Genomic DNA, 18,419 nt, shown 5'->3' with positions numbered 1-18,419 from the left:
CATGTTGGATGACAACAGTGTTGACAGCAGGTGGCAGCAGAGACTGTCTCCCCAAGGGACAGTGATTGCCAAATGAAGCCCCTTGAAGCAATTAAGCTTTGCAGCTAATTGGTTCAAAGCTTCATGGTGGTTCATTTGATCTTCTTACAGTCCTATGATGTCACTGTCAAATAAAGTGTTACCGATTAACATTTTTTGGTGTAAATATCCCATAATACAGTGAGGAAAATTGCAGATTATAGTCCAGTGCGGCGTATCAATGAACAAATGTCGTTTTCGTGTCAAATTTCGTGGATGGATTTATAATTCCAAAATATAAGAATAATAATAATTAAAAAAAAAAAAAACTTTTATGTATGTATATACTTTAATAAATGATTTTTAAGCACTTCATATTCATTTATTTTAAAGTTTTAAACATGTTACCGTCCCACAGTTTGAAGCGCGAAATAGCGAGGGATCACTGTAATGAAGATGCAATAATGTATTATAGAATTATCATAAAATGAGATGACTAAGACATCTTTGTAATTTTCTTCCATCAGTGCCAGAATATTCCCTGTTCTCCATAGAAATGTGCTATAACATCAAAAAATATAGATGCTTTGTGCTGGTGATTTAAACAATTATTTTAAATAATATTTTAAGGACATTTGAGGTCATTTTATCAAAACCAAAGGGAGAGAACAACTTTTAAACTTGAATTATAAAATATCCCTGAAGTATAAAACCAAAGTATTTCTTTGTTCAATGCGTTAATAAGTTTTAGTCTGATGTTCTAGGTACAAAACCAGCATTGATATATATGATAAACTACAACTGAATATTCTCAAAATAGAAAACACAGTGACTTCTGCTTCTGGACATCACCAATCATGGGTACTGCAAATACTTCATAACATGTAGACATGCCATCACCTACAGTATTCAAAATAATACTTTGATATTCTGTTAGAAATCAAGGTGATAGAAGCACTAATAAATCCCCTTGCTTGTGGTTTACAATAAATTTTAACTAGTTTGGAGCATGTTGTAATGATAATTATGTGTTCATAAATTATTCTTTTGCAATTTTTATTAAATTTTCATTTTGTTCTTCTTCTTTATTTTCAAACCCTAACCAAAAATATTGCCCTGCTTTGTTTGCAGCCAATACAAAATCTCAATAAACCTGATACGTTGTCAAGAACGTGCAAATAAATATACAAATATATTTTTGTTGAATATTAGTTAAAAAAAAAAAAACATCAGCTGAGGAAACGTAATGAATCGATAAACAGAGTAAACTTAAATAAACATTTCAATAGAACTTCGAAATGATCTCTCATCTGTTAGTTTCCTCAAATTGCTTCATGTTTTGCCTAAACCTTCCCTATTTTTCTAACAGGCCCTTCCAAAATGTATACTCATATGTTAAAGAATATTAATGGTTTAAATATTTTTCATCTCATGAATCGGATTGTTGGTTATTCTAGTTTCATGAATTGCAACAACAGCATGTCACAGTCGTTTTAAATCCTAAGGTGCTTCAAGGTAGCATTAAATGACATGACAAAGCTCAAATCAGGGTTAAATTTTGGAGTGCCTCTGTGGGATTTTTTGTTTCTTGGCACAGCTGAAACTCAACAGTCGCATGAAAGTGTAATTTCCAAAAGGACAAATGTAGAAAACATGAAATCGCAATTCATTTTCTTATTTGTTATCTTACAGCACAAAGAGACAATTGGAGTGAATAATATAACCATAGAATCAAGGGCATAGGTTTGCATGGGATGGTAGGGACATAACACTACCAACTTTTCAGGATGCTGAAATTGTCCCCACCAACTTTTAACTAACCCTATTTGCATTATATAATGGCTTCAGTTAAAGAGGTCATTTATATTGTCTTCCCATATTTTGTAAGGATAGAATTGACCCGACCATTATTAAGTGAATTAGAGTACTTTCATTATGCTCAGACTTACATTGACCCCTTTTCACTTGCTGAATGTGCCAGTGCATTTTTTTCCCTCAAAGGCACATTTGATTGGCTGAGGACTTAATACCCCGACCCGCCCCCCCCCCCCCCCCCCACACACACACACACGCCACACGCATTCACAGCCTAACAGAAATACAACATGCCGCCTCCTTCGCCCCCTTTGAAGACGAGGGATATTTAGTGTTTACTTTCCGCCAGCAGTAGCCATCGTAAGTAATGTAAAAGGATGTCAATGTTGTCGAGGTGGGGAACACAATACTAATTTTTATACTGAAAGTCCGACCTGCGTCAGAGTTAGCATAACATTAATCCGTGTGAATTTCTGGAACTCAAGGAGAGAACTGCATTGAGAGAAATGTCCTCACATGTTTTCTACTGTTAACTTTAATTAAACTGTAAGATATGTAGTAAACTAAGGATTACCCCTTTATAGATAGTTAATTGATGATTAACAAGTTTTTATTTCTTGTGTATGTTAATATATTTTGTGCTCAAATATTGCAAGTTAAATTTGCTAACGAAATCCAGACATTTATTCTGGAAGATTTCAAAATGTTTCTTTAGTAGTTTTTGAAAATAAAGGTTTGAATCAAACGGTGTATCACCTGAACCAATACACATGAAAGTTGGTATAAGTCAATACAGATTTATTTTTGCATTGATCATTTAGCCTATCAATTAATTAGGTTAATTTTGGTGAGAAATGAAGCCCTGACCCCGTTCACCCAGTCTGTTTGGTCTTATAAATGTCCCGTCCCCAGCAAAAATAGTGTACATGCAGGTTATGCTGTTAAATAGTCCCTACCAATGTTGAGATCAAACCTACGCCCTTGCATAGAATAAAAAGTTTTTTTCTTTTTTGGTTGAAAGCCGTGAATTGATGATTTAAATACAAGCTGACTTGAAAGTATTTGTTCCTCTGTCAGAGTCCTCGCTCATTTCCCAAAGGGTGGAAGTGTTTTGGGTCCAGTAGCATTTCCCCGACCCTCTGCAGAAGCCGAGGGTACCAGTGCACTCCATCAGTTTGTTGTTTTGCGGGACCCATCAGGGTGCGGACCAAACGCAGCGGGGCAAGAACCCAGTGGGCCAAATGATGATTGTCCACAGCAGCATAACATGATGCTAAAACTCTGTTCACCACTATAGACCCGTGCTGGGTCAGCGGGGCATACAACCCAGTGCTCTGCCTCTCCTCGACAAATGTCACAAGAGCTTGCGTTGTCTCCGTCCCATGCGAGGTCAAAATACACTGACCCGGCTTCACCTCACTGGCAAATGATGTCCTCACATCTTCTTTGCCGATTCCATCTGCACAGTCAGTGATGAAAATGAGGTGCGCCGCTGTGAGCGTTATATTATGTCCAGTGTTGGTTCCAATGTGGGTGAAAATCTTCGTGACGTTAGACTGGAGATCCAAAAAGGATAGAACTGGACTGTAATGAAGTGGACCACGCCCATCAGTTGTCGATGAAGCCAAAACACGGTCACCGGGATGAAGGTCATGCATCTGTTTGGTAACTCCATTCTCAAGGGTAACTTGAGCATCGCCTGGGAAACAACCACCAGTTTTGGCTGCGACAGAATGTTCTGTAAAATTGAGACATAAACGTAAACATGACGAAAATAGTCATACTTGAACTCCAACACATACATCCGAAATGTCAGTGCTCCATAAATCAAGTTAGACTTTGACACCGCCAAAAGTCCAAAGTCCAATATTATCTCGGCGGATTAGTGGCAGAATCTTTATAACGTCTTAAACGTCTTTTCAGTCAGCACTGTTGCACATATATAAGATAATGAACACAAAAAAACACAAGACATCAGCTCAAACCAACTTAAATTAGGTGCATGTCAGTGTCACCAATAATTTATAGGGCAAGTGGCTATTAAAAACTAATCTCAGGCACATAAAGACACACCGTCCACATACAGTATGTGCGCACATTTTGAGTCCTGTCAGCCACAATATCAAATATATATTATATTATATCATATTATATCTGGGCTACTTCACTCAAATTATGACGTCCACATATGTCAATGCCAAGTCTAATATATACAGTGCTGGCCAAAAGTATTGGCACCCCTGTAATTCTGTCAGATGATGCTCAATTATCCCCAGAAAATGATTGCAATGACAAATGCTTTGGTAGTATTATCTTCATTTATTTTGCTTGCAATGAAAAAACACATAAGAGAATGAAAAAAAAAAAAAAATGATCATGATTTTACACAAAACTCCAAAAATGGGCCGGACAAATGTTTCGGCACCCTTTGAAAAATCATGTGATGCTTCTGTAATTTGTGTAATTAACAGCACATGTTACTTACAGTTGTGGTCAAAAGTTTACATACTGTACACTTGTGAAGAACATAATGCCATGGCTCTCTTGAGTTTCCAGTTATTTCTACAACTCTGATTTTTCTCTGATAGAGTGATTGGAACAGATACTTCTTTGTCACAAAAAACATTCATGAAGTTTGGTTCTTTTATGACTTTATTATGGGTGAACAGAAAAAAGTGATCAAATCTGCTGGGTCAAAAATATACATACAGCAGCGCTAATATTTGGTAACATGTCCCTTGGCCATTTTCACTTCAATTGGGCGCTTTTGGTAGCCATCCACAAGCTTTTGGCAAGCTTCTGGTTGAATATTTGACCACTCCTCTTGACAGAATTGGTGCAGTTCAGTTAAATTTGATGGCTTTGTGACATGGACTTGTTTCTTCAGCATTGTCCACAAGTTCTCAATGGGGTTTAAGTCAGGACTTTGGGAAGGCCATTTGAAAACCTTAATTCTAGCCTGATTTAGCCATTCCATTACTACTTTTGATGTGTGTTTGGGTTCATTGTCCTGTTGGAACACCCAACTGCGCCCAAGACCCAATCTTCGGGCTGATGACGTTAGGTTATCTTGAAGAATTTGAAGGTAATCCTCCTTCTTCATTATCCCATTTACTCTCTGTAAAGCACCAGTTCCATTGGCAGCAAAACAGCCCCACAGTATAATACTACCACCACCGTGCTTGACGGTAGGCATGGTGTACTTGGGGTTAAAGGCCTCACCTTTTCTCCTCCAAACATATGGGCATTGTGGCCAAACAGCTCGATTTTTGTTTCGTCTGACCACAGAACTTTCCTCCAGAAGGTCTTATCTTTGTCCATGTGATCAGCAGCAAACTTCAGATGAGCCTTAAGGTGCCGCTTTTGGAGCAAGGGCTTCCTTCTTGCACGGCAGCCTCTCAGTCCATGGAGATGCAAAACACGCTTGACTGTGGACACTGACACCTGTGTTCCAGCAGCTTCTAATTCTTGGCAGATCTGCTTTTTGGTGATTCTCGGTTGAATCTTCACCCTCCTGACCAATTTTCTCTCAGCAGCAGGTGATAGCTTGCGTTTTCTTCGTGATCGTGGCAGTGACAAAACAGTGCCATGCACTTTATACTTACAAACAATTGTTTGCACTGTTGCTCTTGGGACCTGCAGCTGCTTTGAAATGGCTCCAAGTGACTTTCCTGACTTGTCCAAGTCAATGATTCGCTTTTTCAGATCCATGTATGTATATTTTTGACCCAGCAGATTTGATCACTTTTTCTGTTAACCCATAATAAAGTCATAAAAGAACCAAACTTCATGAATGTTTTTTGTGACAAAGAAGTATCTGTTCCAATCACTCTATCGGAGAAAAATCAGAGTTGTAGAAATAACTGGAAACTCAAGAGAGCCATGACATTATGTTCTTCACAAGTGTATGTAAACGTTTGACCACAACTGTACCTGTCGCACATAACAGGTAGTGGCAATAACTAAATCAAACTTGCAGCCAGTTAAAATGGATTAAAGTTGACTCAACCTCTGTCCTGTGTCCTTGTATTTACCACATTGAGCATGGAGAAAACAAAGAAGACCAGAGAACTGTCTGAGGACTTCATGGGCATTTTTAAGGCTACAAGTTCATCTCCAAAGACCTGAATGTTCCAGTGTCTGCGCAGTGTCATCAATAAGTGTAAAGCCCATGGCACTGTGGCTAACCTCTCTAGATGTGGACGAAAAGCAAAATTGACGAGAGATTTTAACGAAAGATTGTGCGGATGGTGGATAAAGAACCTCGACTAACATCCAAACAAGTTCAAGCTATCCTGCAGTCTGAGGGTACAACAGTGTCAACCCGTACTATCCGTCGGCGTCTGAATGAAAAGGGACTCTATGGTAGGATACCCAGGAAGACCCCACTTCTGACCCAGAGACATAAAAAAGCCAGGCTGGAGTTTGCCAAAACTACCTGAGAAAGCCAAAAAACGTTTTGGAAGAATGTTCTATAGTCAGATGAGACAAAAAGTATAGCTTTTTGGGAAAAGGCATCAACATAGAATTTACAGGGAAAAAAACGAGGCCTTCAAAGAAAAGAACACCGTCCCCACAGTCAAACATGGCAGAAGTCTGATGTTTTGGGGTTGGTTTACTGCCTCTGGCACTGGACTGCTTGACAGTATGCATGGTATTATGAAGCCTGAAGACTACCAAAAAATTTTGCAGCACAAAGTAGGGCCCAGTGTGAGAAAGCTGGATCTCCCTCACAGGTCAATGGTATTCCAGCAGGACAATCACCCAAAACACACTTCATAAAGTACTAGAAAATGGTTTGAGAGGAAACAGTGGAGACTTCTAAAGTGGCCAGCAATGAATCCCTACCTGAATCCCATAGAACACTTGTGGAGAGATCTGAAAATGACAGTTTAGAGTAGGCACCCTACAAATCTCAGAGACCTGGAGAAGCTGGCCAAAGAAGAATGGTATAAAATTCCAGCAGAGCCTTGTAAGAAACTCATTAATGGATACCGGAAGCAGTTGTTCGCAGTTATTTTAAAGGTTATACTGCCAAGTATTAGGTTGAGGGTGCCAATACTTTTGTCTGGCCCATTTTTTGAGTTTTGTGTAAAATGATGATTTTTTTTTTCCATTCTTTTTTTGTGTTTTTTAATTGCAAGCAAATTTAAATGAAGCTTTACCACCGAAGCATTTGTAATTGCAATCATTTTATGGGAGAAATTGAGCATTATCTGACAAAATTGCAGGGGTGCCAATACTTTTGGCCAGCACTGTATACTTTATGTGTGTGTCCCAAAAAATGTATACACTCTTTAGCAGTTGGTAACCAAATTGTCTATTGATTTTTTGTAGATTAAACCCATTTAATCAATGATGGAAGCAGCCAGACTAAACTTTGAAGAAAGTAAATTCGTTCTCAAATGCTGCTGGAAAAATGCAGTTCAAGTGTGAACAAGTCAAATAAATAGCTGCAAAATGGTGTATACATTTTTTGGGTCACCCTGTGTGATTTGCTATCAACATTGGTCAACAAAAGATTTGTTGCATTTGAGCAAAAACCTTTTGTTACATAATAGCTCAAAAGTAATAATATGTAGCAACATATGTTATGCCATGTCCTAGGCAGCAGCTACAATGCAGTATGTGCTGTAATGCTACCAGTGCTCCAATATGAAAAAATCAGTCACAAGTGACCAACTAATGTTGACAACCATTAAGAAAAAAAAAAATATCCATCCAAATGGTTGAAACGTTCAACAGGTATTGATTGATATATATGGAGAATCTCTACAAAAGACCACTGATATAAGAATATCGAAAATGGCGATGGCAAGAAAACTAAAGCATACAGAAAGAAACTGATGGTCGATCTGAAATCAGCAACCCAAAATTGTATAGATTATTAAAAAAAATGTAACATAAAATGGAAACAATCAAACATGTGGCCCAGTCTAGTCATTTTGTTTGTCACTGTCTCTGTGTATCCTTCACTGTGTTAACCTTCGACACAGTGGTAGTGTGGCCGAGTGGTCTAAGGCGCTGGATTTAGGCTCCAGTCATTTCGATGGCGTGGGTTCGAATCCCACCACTGCCAACAGCATTTTAGTCGGACAGGGGTCAAGTGGTTCGCACTTCCGCCTCAATCACATTTCTGGTATTAAGGTTTCAAATCTGGCCTACCTGTATGGAGTTCGTATGTTCTATGTTCCTCTGGTTTCCTTCCATATGCCAAAAACATGCACTGTAAAATGATTGAACGCTCTAAATTATACCAAGGGTTTAGTGGAACTGAATGGTGGTTTGTATTCGTGTGCCCTGCGATTGGCTGGCAACCCTGCCAACCACTGGATAAGTGGGTCGGAAAATTAATGAGTCTAGGTTCCTACCGCAATGATTCTGATTTTTTCATGTTTTTCTGACTCGATAGAGGCATTAAGTTGACGGTCTGAATGTGACAAGTCGCATTGAAGTGGAAATCAAAATATGATAACCCTGGAATGGCATACAGCCAGCATGTGCAGTTATCGGTTTTGATGCTTCTGCGGATGCGGGTTTGCTCAGCGCATGTCGGGCTGCGAATTAGTGCGCATGCGTCATACTTGAATGTCCTCAATGGACAAAGGCAGTCTAAATGGGCACGCCAAAAAACAGATGTGCCAAAAAATTTGGAATTGTGCATTGAGTCCTGCGGTATGAAACTAGCCTTAGTTAAATAAGTGTCCTCTAAGGATTTAAGTAATGTGTAAAATGTTGAAAATTCAATAAAATTTAATTAACTTAATTGCAATAACAGAGAAGATAGACGGAGAGACTTGAAGTTCTACCGGATTCCGAGAGACACGGAGAGGAGAGAGCGAGATGGGCTGCTGCAATTCGACGAGAAAACTGGGCTCCAAACGATTACCACAGATTATGTAGTAGTCATTTTATATCTGGTAAGATGCATTTAATATATATTTAGAGGGTTTTGGGCTGACAACCACAATTAAGATCATTGCTAGGCTAATCGCCGACAACATACACGTATGTATGTAGTGAGAGTGCTATCGCTAAACCATATAAACATTAAAAGCCCTAGCTCCATTGACAAATGACATGAAATACATTAGACTTGACAGTGGATGTTAGCAAGAACAAAAGATTTTGAATTGAAAATTTCGTAACTCACCTTCCGAGCACAAGATTCCTGCCGAATTTTCGTTTACGAGGACCTGTTTCACCCAACCAGCAACGTAGCATTTATAAGCCTCCAAGCTCTTAAAGTTTTTCAAACTTTCGTAAGAATAGGCTGATTTTGTGTGGACAAGATAGTTGTAAATATCAGGGTCAGGCAGAGACGGCGAAGGCAGCCGGTCAAAAATCATCGATTTAGGCATCAAATATGGATCTGGCGATTGTATAGAACGAAGCTTTTCGACATAACGCCTTTTATGCAACACATCCAGTGAGTTTACGGCATCAGAAAGCACCGGGTCTTCCATGAAATGCATTTTAAATTCCTCGATCAATTGAAACCAATGCTAATACAGAGACAAAATGACGGGCAAGTGGGCGGAACCATACAGCGAGCACGTGGTTTTATGACGTCGGTGGGTAGGGTCTATTGAACTTTATTTTCAAGTGACTTATGAAGGCTGACACATATTCAGGGGTGAAAGTGGGCCAGAACGGTCAGGAACGCAGTTCCGGTATAAGATTCAGGACCGGAATGCTGTTCCTGTATAAGATTCGGGGCCGGAATGCTGTTCCGGTACACGGTGCTTTGATTCCGAAAATATGACGGCAACTTTCAAAACGCTATGTAAAAAAAACAAAAACAAACAAACAAAAAAAAAAAACAAATTCGAAGCTGCCACACATGCATTTCATCTCCAAGAACAAAACAATCTACCAACATCAGATTTACATACACAAGTACAACAAGCATAATAAAGTGATAAAGTGCTTGTGTAGCGTAATCCGTTTCCACCAATATTTATTATTTATTCTAATCCACACACGGTATGGAGTTTTCCCCAGCTGCTGTAGTTATCTGAGTCTGACGATGATGAGTCACGTCAGTGTGCGAATGCACGCAGCAAAGCAAAACGCCTGGACTCATTTATCCGTTCAATTGGCTGACATACACGTGATCAGCAGAGATAGTTAGCTCTGATTGGTTCAAATGTGCATGTTTTCTGGAACAGCAAAAAAAAAAAAAAAAAAAAAAAAAAAAAAAAAAAAAAAAAAGTTGAATTGATGCGACAAAAAAAGGGCAATGCAACATAAAACGGAGCAAATCTTTAAGAGCAACAAAAGAGTTGAGGAGCCCTATTTATCATATCTAGTTTTATTTGCTCTGATGGGGAGGTCCAGAACATCTCAGCTGTCAATGTGCACTTTGGACTTGTATTTGTTCATTTATGTTAGGCTACTTATTCATTTCCTTATGATTTAAAAAAGTCAATGTTTCCGCAATCTTCAAAATATATTACATTTCACTCTGCATAATATAAGTCATTTGTACTTATTTTCTGAACGTATGTTACTTGTATGTTTGTTATTAAAAAAAAAAAAAAAAAAAGTAAATGTTTACATTAACTTCAATTTTAATATACATCCTATGTTCTTAAGTAGTTAAAATTGAGATTTGGCATTTAGTATGTGAGGAAATGAGGGAAAATAAAAATTAGGAGATGGAGGTTGGGGTTGCTGTTTTTGTTAATTTTTGTTTTGCAAATCATTGAGAAAAATAATACAATTTAGAATGAAAATCACTTTTTGTATGTGTTATAGAAATAACTGTGCTACTTGCATTTCTACTTGCTACTTGCATTTCAGTAGTTTAAGAGGTTTGACCCCCCCCCCCCCCAAAAAAAAAAAAAAAAAAAATCATAATAATAAAATTTCTGGCAAGAAATTATGGCCACTTCCTATGGCCCCTGCACATATTACATAATAGAGTTTACTCCCTTGTGACTATGTATTTCTGAGCAATGGGGCTCTTTAAGACACTTTGAGACAAGGTGGCAAGAGGAGGTAGTGAGCAAGAGGTAATGGATAACTAGCTGATTGTATCTAAGCACAGCCTGGGGTCAGATAGACAGAAAAGTACGTTTGGAGGGAAAAAAAGCAAGTAAAGGTGAACGTGATTGAGGCAGGGAAATCTAAAACAGAATACAAGTAAAAAAACTGTTTACACAAGTTTCTGGAATCAAATTTAATCAGTTTGCAAGACTGAATAAACTTAATCTACACTCATATTTGATTTATGCATGTGGGTGTCTTAAGTAAGTCTTAAGGTGGTCAAATATTTGTGAAAGGTGTGTATCTCCAAGTATGAGACATGCAGAAAAGGAGGCCTGCAACCAAGAGGTGATAAGACTCAGATAAGAGATCTGAGAGAAACTTACAGAGGGAAAAGAAACAGCAAAACAAAGAGAGAGTTAATCATCTCACAGCCTACTAACCTCATCGGACTGCTAGAATGTAGCTTGGCATCAAATAACTGGTGGTGCCAGACTTGGGCCTCGAAAATGTTTTAAGTTAGAATACCTTGTGATGGAATGTATTCAGCTATTGTTAGCTTTCAGGCCAGTAGATGATTTGTGTTCCATAAAGGGTTATGCTTCAAATATACAATCAGTACCTTATCTCTTATCTGATTATTTTTAAGTGCTTCGCTTCTAAATAATAGACAACTGTCGAACTCGAACACTTTATAGTAAATGCAACGTGATTATTTTGCAGTGACGATAACGACATGAATGAGGCAGAATTTACATCCTGGACGCATCACGAAAACTGGCAAACATTCACACTTATTGATAATTTATATGTATTTAGTTACAGTGATTTTGGACACTGAAGATAAATTAAATTAAGAGTATTCCATTGACAGTGCATGTTTTTGGGATTGTGGGAGGAAGTCGCAGTACCCACAACTGAAGTTGTACAACATGAAAACTCCTCACAACAAGGCCCCTCCAACACAGATGAAAGGGAGCAGTGTGAACAGCTATTTTACTGTAGCAACTACGTGTGAATCAGAGATTATCAAAAACCAATAGAGTTGTATATTTCATATGAATAAATATTTGAATTTGATTGCTGTCCGAGGATATGGACCAGAAAAATAGCATTGACAACAATTATGTGGTATGTATAGCATAGATTTGGCATTCACAAATTCACATATTAAAAACACATCAGAACTTGTATTTGCTGTATTTTGTAGCAACATACTGTACAGTCTACAATACTATCAGCCGTAAACACACCAAACTACAGTAATTGTTCACTCTCCAATCTTCTGCTCAAGCATGTGCCCCTAGCAGAAGAAAAAGTTTGCCTACATGCATGTTTACTCACGTACTTTACTCTCGGTCCATAACTAATTAATCTAATGACAAAATCAGAAGCATATAAAATTGACAAACAGTGAGTTAATACATGTTCCCATAATTGATTTGGCTCATGATACTTGTAGGTTCACCAAAGTCGGATTGAACATGACATTTAACCTAGGCAAATCCATTACAACAGTTCAGCAGGACATCGCTAAACTCATCTATGATGGTCAATTCATGCTGTCACTTGTGGATCCCTCAGGCTCTTGACAGTAAACACAGAAGCGTAAGCGTCTAAAATACTATTGAAGCGGTGCCAAGCGAGTAGTTTTTATCTTATTACCCATATCAATGGTGCTATTGCTTTTTAAAATTGGCTTCGCAACGCGTTTTTCTTACAGAAAACGAAAAGATCATTGCCTTACCTGACTTGACGCTGCAATGAATATGGGCTTTAGACTCATAATAGACCCAGTCAAATCCAGCTTCTACAGCAAGTCGAGCCAACATGGCATACTTGTTTCTGTCTCTGTAAATATGTAACACAATGTCACTTAATGCAACACTTTTCACAAGGCACCAATTCCTAGTGTATATTAGTAAAATTTAAACTTATACCAGAAGCACTACACTTCCAATTGGTGGAATTTGCCTCAATTTCACTCCAAAACATTGACTTAACGCTTATAGGGCAACACACAAAATTGTGGTAATTAAAAAAAAAAACCTTAACCTCTTAAGGGTTTAAATGACAACAAAGGATATTTGCAAATACGATACAGTATATATATATATATATATATTTTAAATAAATAAACAGAATTTTAATAAAAACAAAATTTATAAAATTAAAATATATTAAAAAAGAAATACTGCAATTTTCGGACTATAAGCCGCTACTTTTTCCCCTCATTTTGAATTCTGCGGCTCATAGTCCAGTGCGGTTTATCTATTGATTTATTTGGATTAATAGGTAACACTTTATTTGACAGCGGCATCATAAGACTGCAATTAGACCATTGTGACATGACACTATCATGGGCGTCAATGAATGCTTATGATGGATGTCATTAAGTATCATCTGGCAAATTATGTCACTAACTCCATTTATGTCCAGCTCAGCTCTTTTACATCTATTCAAAAGTGAGATAATTTTGCCGCATGACACAAAATGACATTTGCCATAACCATTCATGAATGCTCATGACAGTGTCATGTCATAATTACGATGGTCTTATTACAGTTTTATAGCGCCACTGTCAAATAAAGTGTTACCAAATACCAGAGCTAGCAATTAATGAAACAACTGGAAGAGTAACTGAAGAAATAATTAGCAGAGAATATGAATTTTGATTTTTACGTCCATAGCACTGCAATGCATGCTAGGAGGCATGTTGGACAACAACAGTGTTGACAGCACGTGGCAGCAGAGGTTGACTGTCTCCCCCATGGGAGCAGTGATGGCCAAATGAAACCTCTTGAAGCAATGATGCTTTGCAGCCAATTGGTTCAAAGCTTCATGGTGGTTCATTTCATCTAATGACAGTCTTATGATGCCGCTATTGAATAAAGTGTTCCCGGTTAATATCTTTTGGTGTACATATCCCATAATACAACGAGGACAGCTGTGGTTTATAGCCCATTGCGGCTTATCTCTAAACAAATGCCATTTTTGTGTCAGATTTGGTAGGTGACGGCTTATAGTCAGGTACGCCTTCTAGTCCGAAAATTACGGTACACTCACGTTATTTTATCATTTTATATTTTTATTTTCATGGTATGGTAAACTCAAGTCCAGTACCTTCAAACTGGGATGAGTGGCTGTGAATGCTCACCTTTCAATGCCATTGATTGCAGTTACCAGCTGGGAGGATTGGCAGTGAATGATCGCTGCCATCCCTCCCAGTAAAAATGGATTGGATATCAAGTGCCGTCAATCGTAGCCAATGAGTTAAATGACTGGCCTATACAGTAATATGTCAAGACTTTGAATGTTCAAAATCAGCCATTTTTTTGTGTGGACACAATATATACAATATATTGTCTACTATACTGCTTACCTGTCTGATGTGGTGATGTCAACAGCACGGCCCTCATAATGCAGCGAGTCCTCTGAGTGATGGCCGTCTTCATCCCAACCCTCTGTCACTCTCAGCTTCACACCAGGCCACATGTTCATCACAGAAATGGCCAGGGAGTTCAACTTGTCTTTACAGCGCTGCGAGTATGAGATTAGGAATGCCATTAAAACCAGTGTATGAGTGGTTGCTTGGTTGTGCCGCAAGCTAAAGAGATAAACAGCAGTAGCTATCTATTTTTGTACAATCAGTAATGCACACAAACCATCAAATTACTAGTTGCCAGTGACAAGTTGTGTAACCTTAAAAGGTATGTTTTTTTTGTCTTTCTTACTTGTGAAGGCTCACTAGATCTGTTGGTGAAAGAGTCACTGAGTTCAATGAAAACATGTGCACATGTAGCTGAGTAAATGAGCTGCACTCATGCAAAGAAGTGTACGAAATTGCCCATTTATTGCATTCTATAAGTACCGTATTCTTCGGACTATAAGTCGCACCAGAGTATAAGTCGCACCAGCCCAAAAATGGCACAATGAAGAGGAAAAAAACAACAACATATAAGTCGCTCTGGAGTATAAGCCGCATTTTGGGGGGAAATTTACTTGATAAAATCCAAAATATAGAACAGATATGTCATCTTGAAAGGCAATTTAAAATAAAAATACAATAGAGAACAACATGCTGATTAAGCGTACAGTTTCATAATGTTACATGATGCATTAACAACGAAATGCGAACTTGGCCGGTATGTTAACGTAACATAGTTATTAACCTTTATTGCCAAATGTATCACATTTGATACACCTACAATTTGTTGATTTTGAGAGTAATTCAGAATTTTGACATTTCTTTTTGAAAAAAAAAAATAAAAATGATGGATGCAACTTAACCATGCATCTGCAGGTTCCATGAGAAAAAATAAAGAGGATTTAGCTAGGGTTATAGATACTAGAGAGATTATTATTACACATATTCATTTTGACATTTCTTTTTACAAATTTAATAAAAAGGTTTCATTAGGACCTTATTTTTCAAATTTTGGGATTCTCTGATAATTGCTCCATGTTGCAGGTCTTTAAGAGTTAAAAGTTATTCAGATAACTATAGCACAAAGAACATGCTAACAAGTTTACCAAACCATCAGTGTCACTCCAAAACATCAAAATAACATGTGAAATGATATAATAATCTGTTAATAATTTCACACATATTTCGCTCCAGAGTATAAGTCGCACCCACAGCCACTCTACGAAAAAAAACTACGACTTACAGTCCGAAAAATACTGTATTTGACTTTCTTCACATGCTAACATTTCTGTCCACAGATTTATTTTTAAAATCTATATTTTGACGATGATGTCAATCATGCAGCTCTTTTTGATTTTATCACTCGTATAACTAGAATGAACATTCACTGCATACCTTCCAGTTCAAATTGATTGGACGTCAAGCATCATCAATAGCAGTCAATAAGTTATAAAATGTCCAAAATCAGGGTGACTACTACCATTTCATGACAAGGAATTGTTTTGGTGTATAATTTGGTGTAAACATTCCAAATAACTCAAATCAGTAAGGCTGTTTATCATTTGGTGGAAATCCCAGCAGCTTACTCCAGATCCAAAACTCCGGAGGTGAAGCTATGAATCAATGAAATCCATCATTTTGGTTTAAATATTTAACTGACAGCAAACACGGAGCACATAGTTTGATGCGACTGTGAGGTTTGCTCGTTTTGAAGTGATTCATGGACACGGTTAACCATACAGGATTTAAATCACTTGCATGGGACAAATGCGTGTCTCCGTCTGCACATGAGTGCACTGCAAAGTTTTCCCAACTCTCCTCCTCATCTTCTTCCTCCTCCTCTTCCTCATCTTTCTCACCTGGGTCATCAGTCTGTCCGCGCCGGTGTCCTCTTCATCCTTGAAGATGATATCTGTGTTATAGTTGGGTGTCAGCTCCTTGAAGCGTTCCGAACTGCGCGTAATTTTGCCCTCGGGACGCCCGCTCGCCCCCAATGTCTTCTCGGCCACATTTGGGCTGAATTGCTTGTAGGCTAACGGGATGAGCTTCTTTGGAAGACGCCTCTTGCCGTATCCCCTCCCTGGTCCACAGCCCTGCGAGGCAGGTGCGAGGAGGAGGAGAACCATGGCGCACAGAGAGGCGGTGAGACGGAATAAAGGGATCCGCATCGCCCCTCGGAGGGAGCCCTCTCCCGAGGGAGATATGCGTCTTCAGTACGTCTCCGGTTCACCTGTCGAGTCCATGGTCCGGGACAGCTGCGGTCCCCAATTGGTCCCAAAATCGCTCTAGTCCAGCGGGCAGCTCAACATCAGGACGCAGTGAGCGACAAATTTCCACTTGAATGAAAAAGTTCAATAGCTCTGCCTTGTAGAAACAGTCGTGGGTGTGCAGGCTGTAAAGTCCGTGGATTTAAACAAACAGGTTCAAAGTCGATGAGGTGGGTGAGAGAGAGAGAGAGAGAGAGAGAGAGAGAGAGAGAGAGAGAGAGAGAGAGAGAGAGAGAGAGAGAGAGAGAGAGAGAGAGAGAGAGAGAGAGAGAGAGAGAGAGAGAGAGAGAGAGAGAGGTCTTTGCACGTCCTTTTTTTTTTTTTTTAATGTGGTGGTCTCTGTCTCTTCTTTTAATCCGTGAAAAGTGTCACAACATCCCCGAGGATTGCAAGGTTGCTGTTTTTTTCTTCCACTGAGAGGACAACGCGTAACAGGCTGCAGCTTTCCACTTGAATTGACTCCACTTGAGTGACGAGCTGTTCCTATTTCAGACCGCACCCTGCCAGTCCTGCCCTCCTCTCCCTCATGTGTCCCCGCTTTGCCACCCACCCCGCCCCTCGACGTGGGCACAGTGCGCACGGGAGAATCCTGTCCACACACACGCACAATCAAATGCAGTGACAAACATGCAACAAAGAACAAATCAGTTGTGTCCTTCAAAGCTGCTACTTATCAGCTATGTGTTTATGAGCTCTTCTTTTGGTTTGTCACCAATACATTTCAAGGAGGAATAGTAGTGAGCACGTTTGGATCTTGATGTATAGTTATCCATATGCTTGAGTTGAAGGGTTTTCTTCCAAGTACCGAAAACCATGCATGTTAAGTTCTTTATGCTAAATTCTCTATAGTTGTGAATGTGAATAGTTGTTTGTCTTCATGTGCTATGCGATTGGTTGGCAACAAGGCACTATGCTTCTTGTCCAAGTCAGCTAAGAAAGGCTCCAACTCTCACACGACCCTGATGAGGACACCCACTATAGAAAAAGGATGTATGGATTTCCTGAAGTGCTCTCCGTGGCCAAATTGTTGGCACTTTTAACATAGATTGTACCACATTTCTGAACACTTTCACCTCTAAAATATTACAGGTGAACAACAAAAATATTATTATAACTAGGGCTGGTCATCGTTTGAATTTGAACGGTTCCGATTCCGGTTCTATGTTTCGATTTCGGTTCCAAGCGATTCTCGTTTCCGATTGTTTTAATGGCAGGGTAAAAACATTGCGTAGTTTAAAATTAATTTCTTAACTTCTCGATAATTTTTTAAATTATATGAACTTTCAATGGCGTACCGCAGGCAACAAGTCACTTTTGCTCATTAATATTCATGACAATAGCAATTGTTGCTAAGCAGGTGAACCTCCCCTTTTTCCCTAATAGTAAATGCTTGGAAATAGTTTACGGACTGGATGTTTATTGAGCTAAACCTACCAATTCTGTCTGAAAATAATGTCCCTGGTGCCAAATTCACTGGTAAAGATGTGGAAGAACATACAAATGTTCAGTTAAAGAGATGGCTTGAGTGTCAAGGGCTGGACGGGAAAAAGAGCTGACGTGATCGACACCTTTTTCTTGTGTGCATTGCCTTACGCCACTGACAATGACATTCTCCTGTTTCAACAATCTATCCTTTACCGCCATATGCCCTGTCTTTCTTATATATTATATCCTCTGGTTGTCTTACGTCTCTGACCGTTCTTGGGGGCAATTTACATAGCTATTTTTGTGTAGCGATTGCAAATGCGTGACAGTGACAGCCAACGAACACTTTTAACCTTTTCGTTAATAACAATCTTGATTCTATAATTTATTTACACTTCCCCATTACTAAAATAGTTTTTTTACAACAGAAAAGGTAACAGTGGCAATCAGACACCATTTTAATTATTTTCAGATCA

General features: G+C 38.8%; 1 protein-coding gene and 1 non-coding gene across 2 annotated transcripts; one reads left to right on the top strand and one right to left on the bottom strand.

The window, feature by feature from the left end:
* Positions 1-2,093: 2,093 nt before the first annotated feature.
* LOC130927174 (indian hedgehog B protein-like) lies at positions 2,094-16,664 on the bottom strand. Its single transcript, XM_057852807.1, has 4 exons — positions 16,111-16,664; positions 14,207-14,364; positions 12,572-12,675; positions 2,094-3,571 (listed from the first exon to the last, which is right to left on the bottom strand). Exons 1-4 carry the CDS (start codon positions 16,417-16,419, stop codon positions 2,907-2,909), a joined length of 1,236 nt encoding a protein of 411 aa, XP_057708790.1. The 5' UTR covers positions 16,420-16,664; the 3' UTR covers positions 2,094-2,906.
* On the top strand, positions 7,831-7,912 carry trnal-uag (transfer RNA leucine (anticodon UAG)). The gene has a single exon. It is a non-coding gene; the product is annotated as a tRNA-Leu (tRNA).
* Positions 16,665-18,419: the final 1,755 nt, after the last annotated feature.

This window comes from Corythoichthys intestinalis, chromosome 12 (assembly GCF_030265065.1).
Source record: "Corythoichthys intestinalis isolate RoL2023-P3 chromosome 12, ASM3026506v1, whole genome shotgun sequence".
NCBI classification, from domain to species: Eukaryota; Metazoa; Chordata; class Actinopteri; order Syngnathiformes; family Syngnathidae; genus Corythoichthys; species Corythoichthys intestinalis.
Note: the sequence above shows the minus strand (reverse complement) of the source record. Positions and strands in the feature narration are given on the sequence as shown.

What these genes read in the sequence shown, in the direction of transcription:
- LOC130927174 (XM_057852807.1), bottom strand. Translation starts at nt 16,419, where the DNA reads ATGCGGATCCCTTTATTCCGTCTCACCGCCTCTCTGTGCGCCATGGTT. An exon ending in CGGACAGACTGATGACCCAG is followed by an intron (nt 14,365 to 16,110) that starts GTGAGAAAGATG and finishes TCATACTCGCAG; the next exon opens with CGCTGTAAAGACAAGTTGAA. An exon ending in GACATCACCACATCAGACAG is followed by an intron (nt 12,676 to 14,206) that starts GTAAGCAGTATA and finishes ACATATTTACAG; the next exon opens with AGACAGAAACAAGTATGCCA.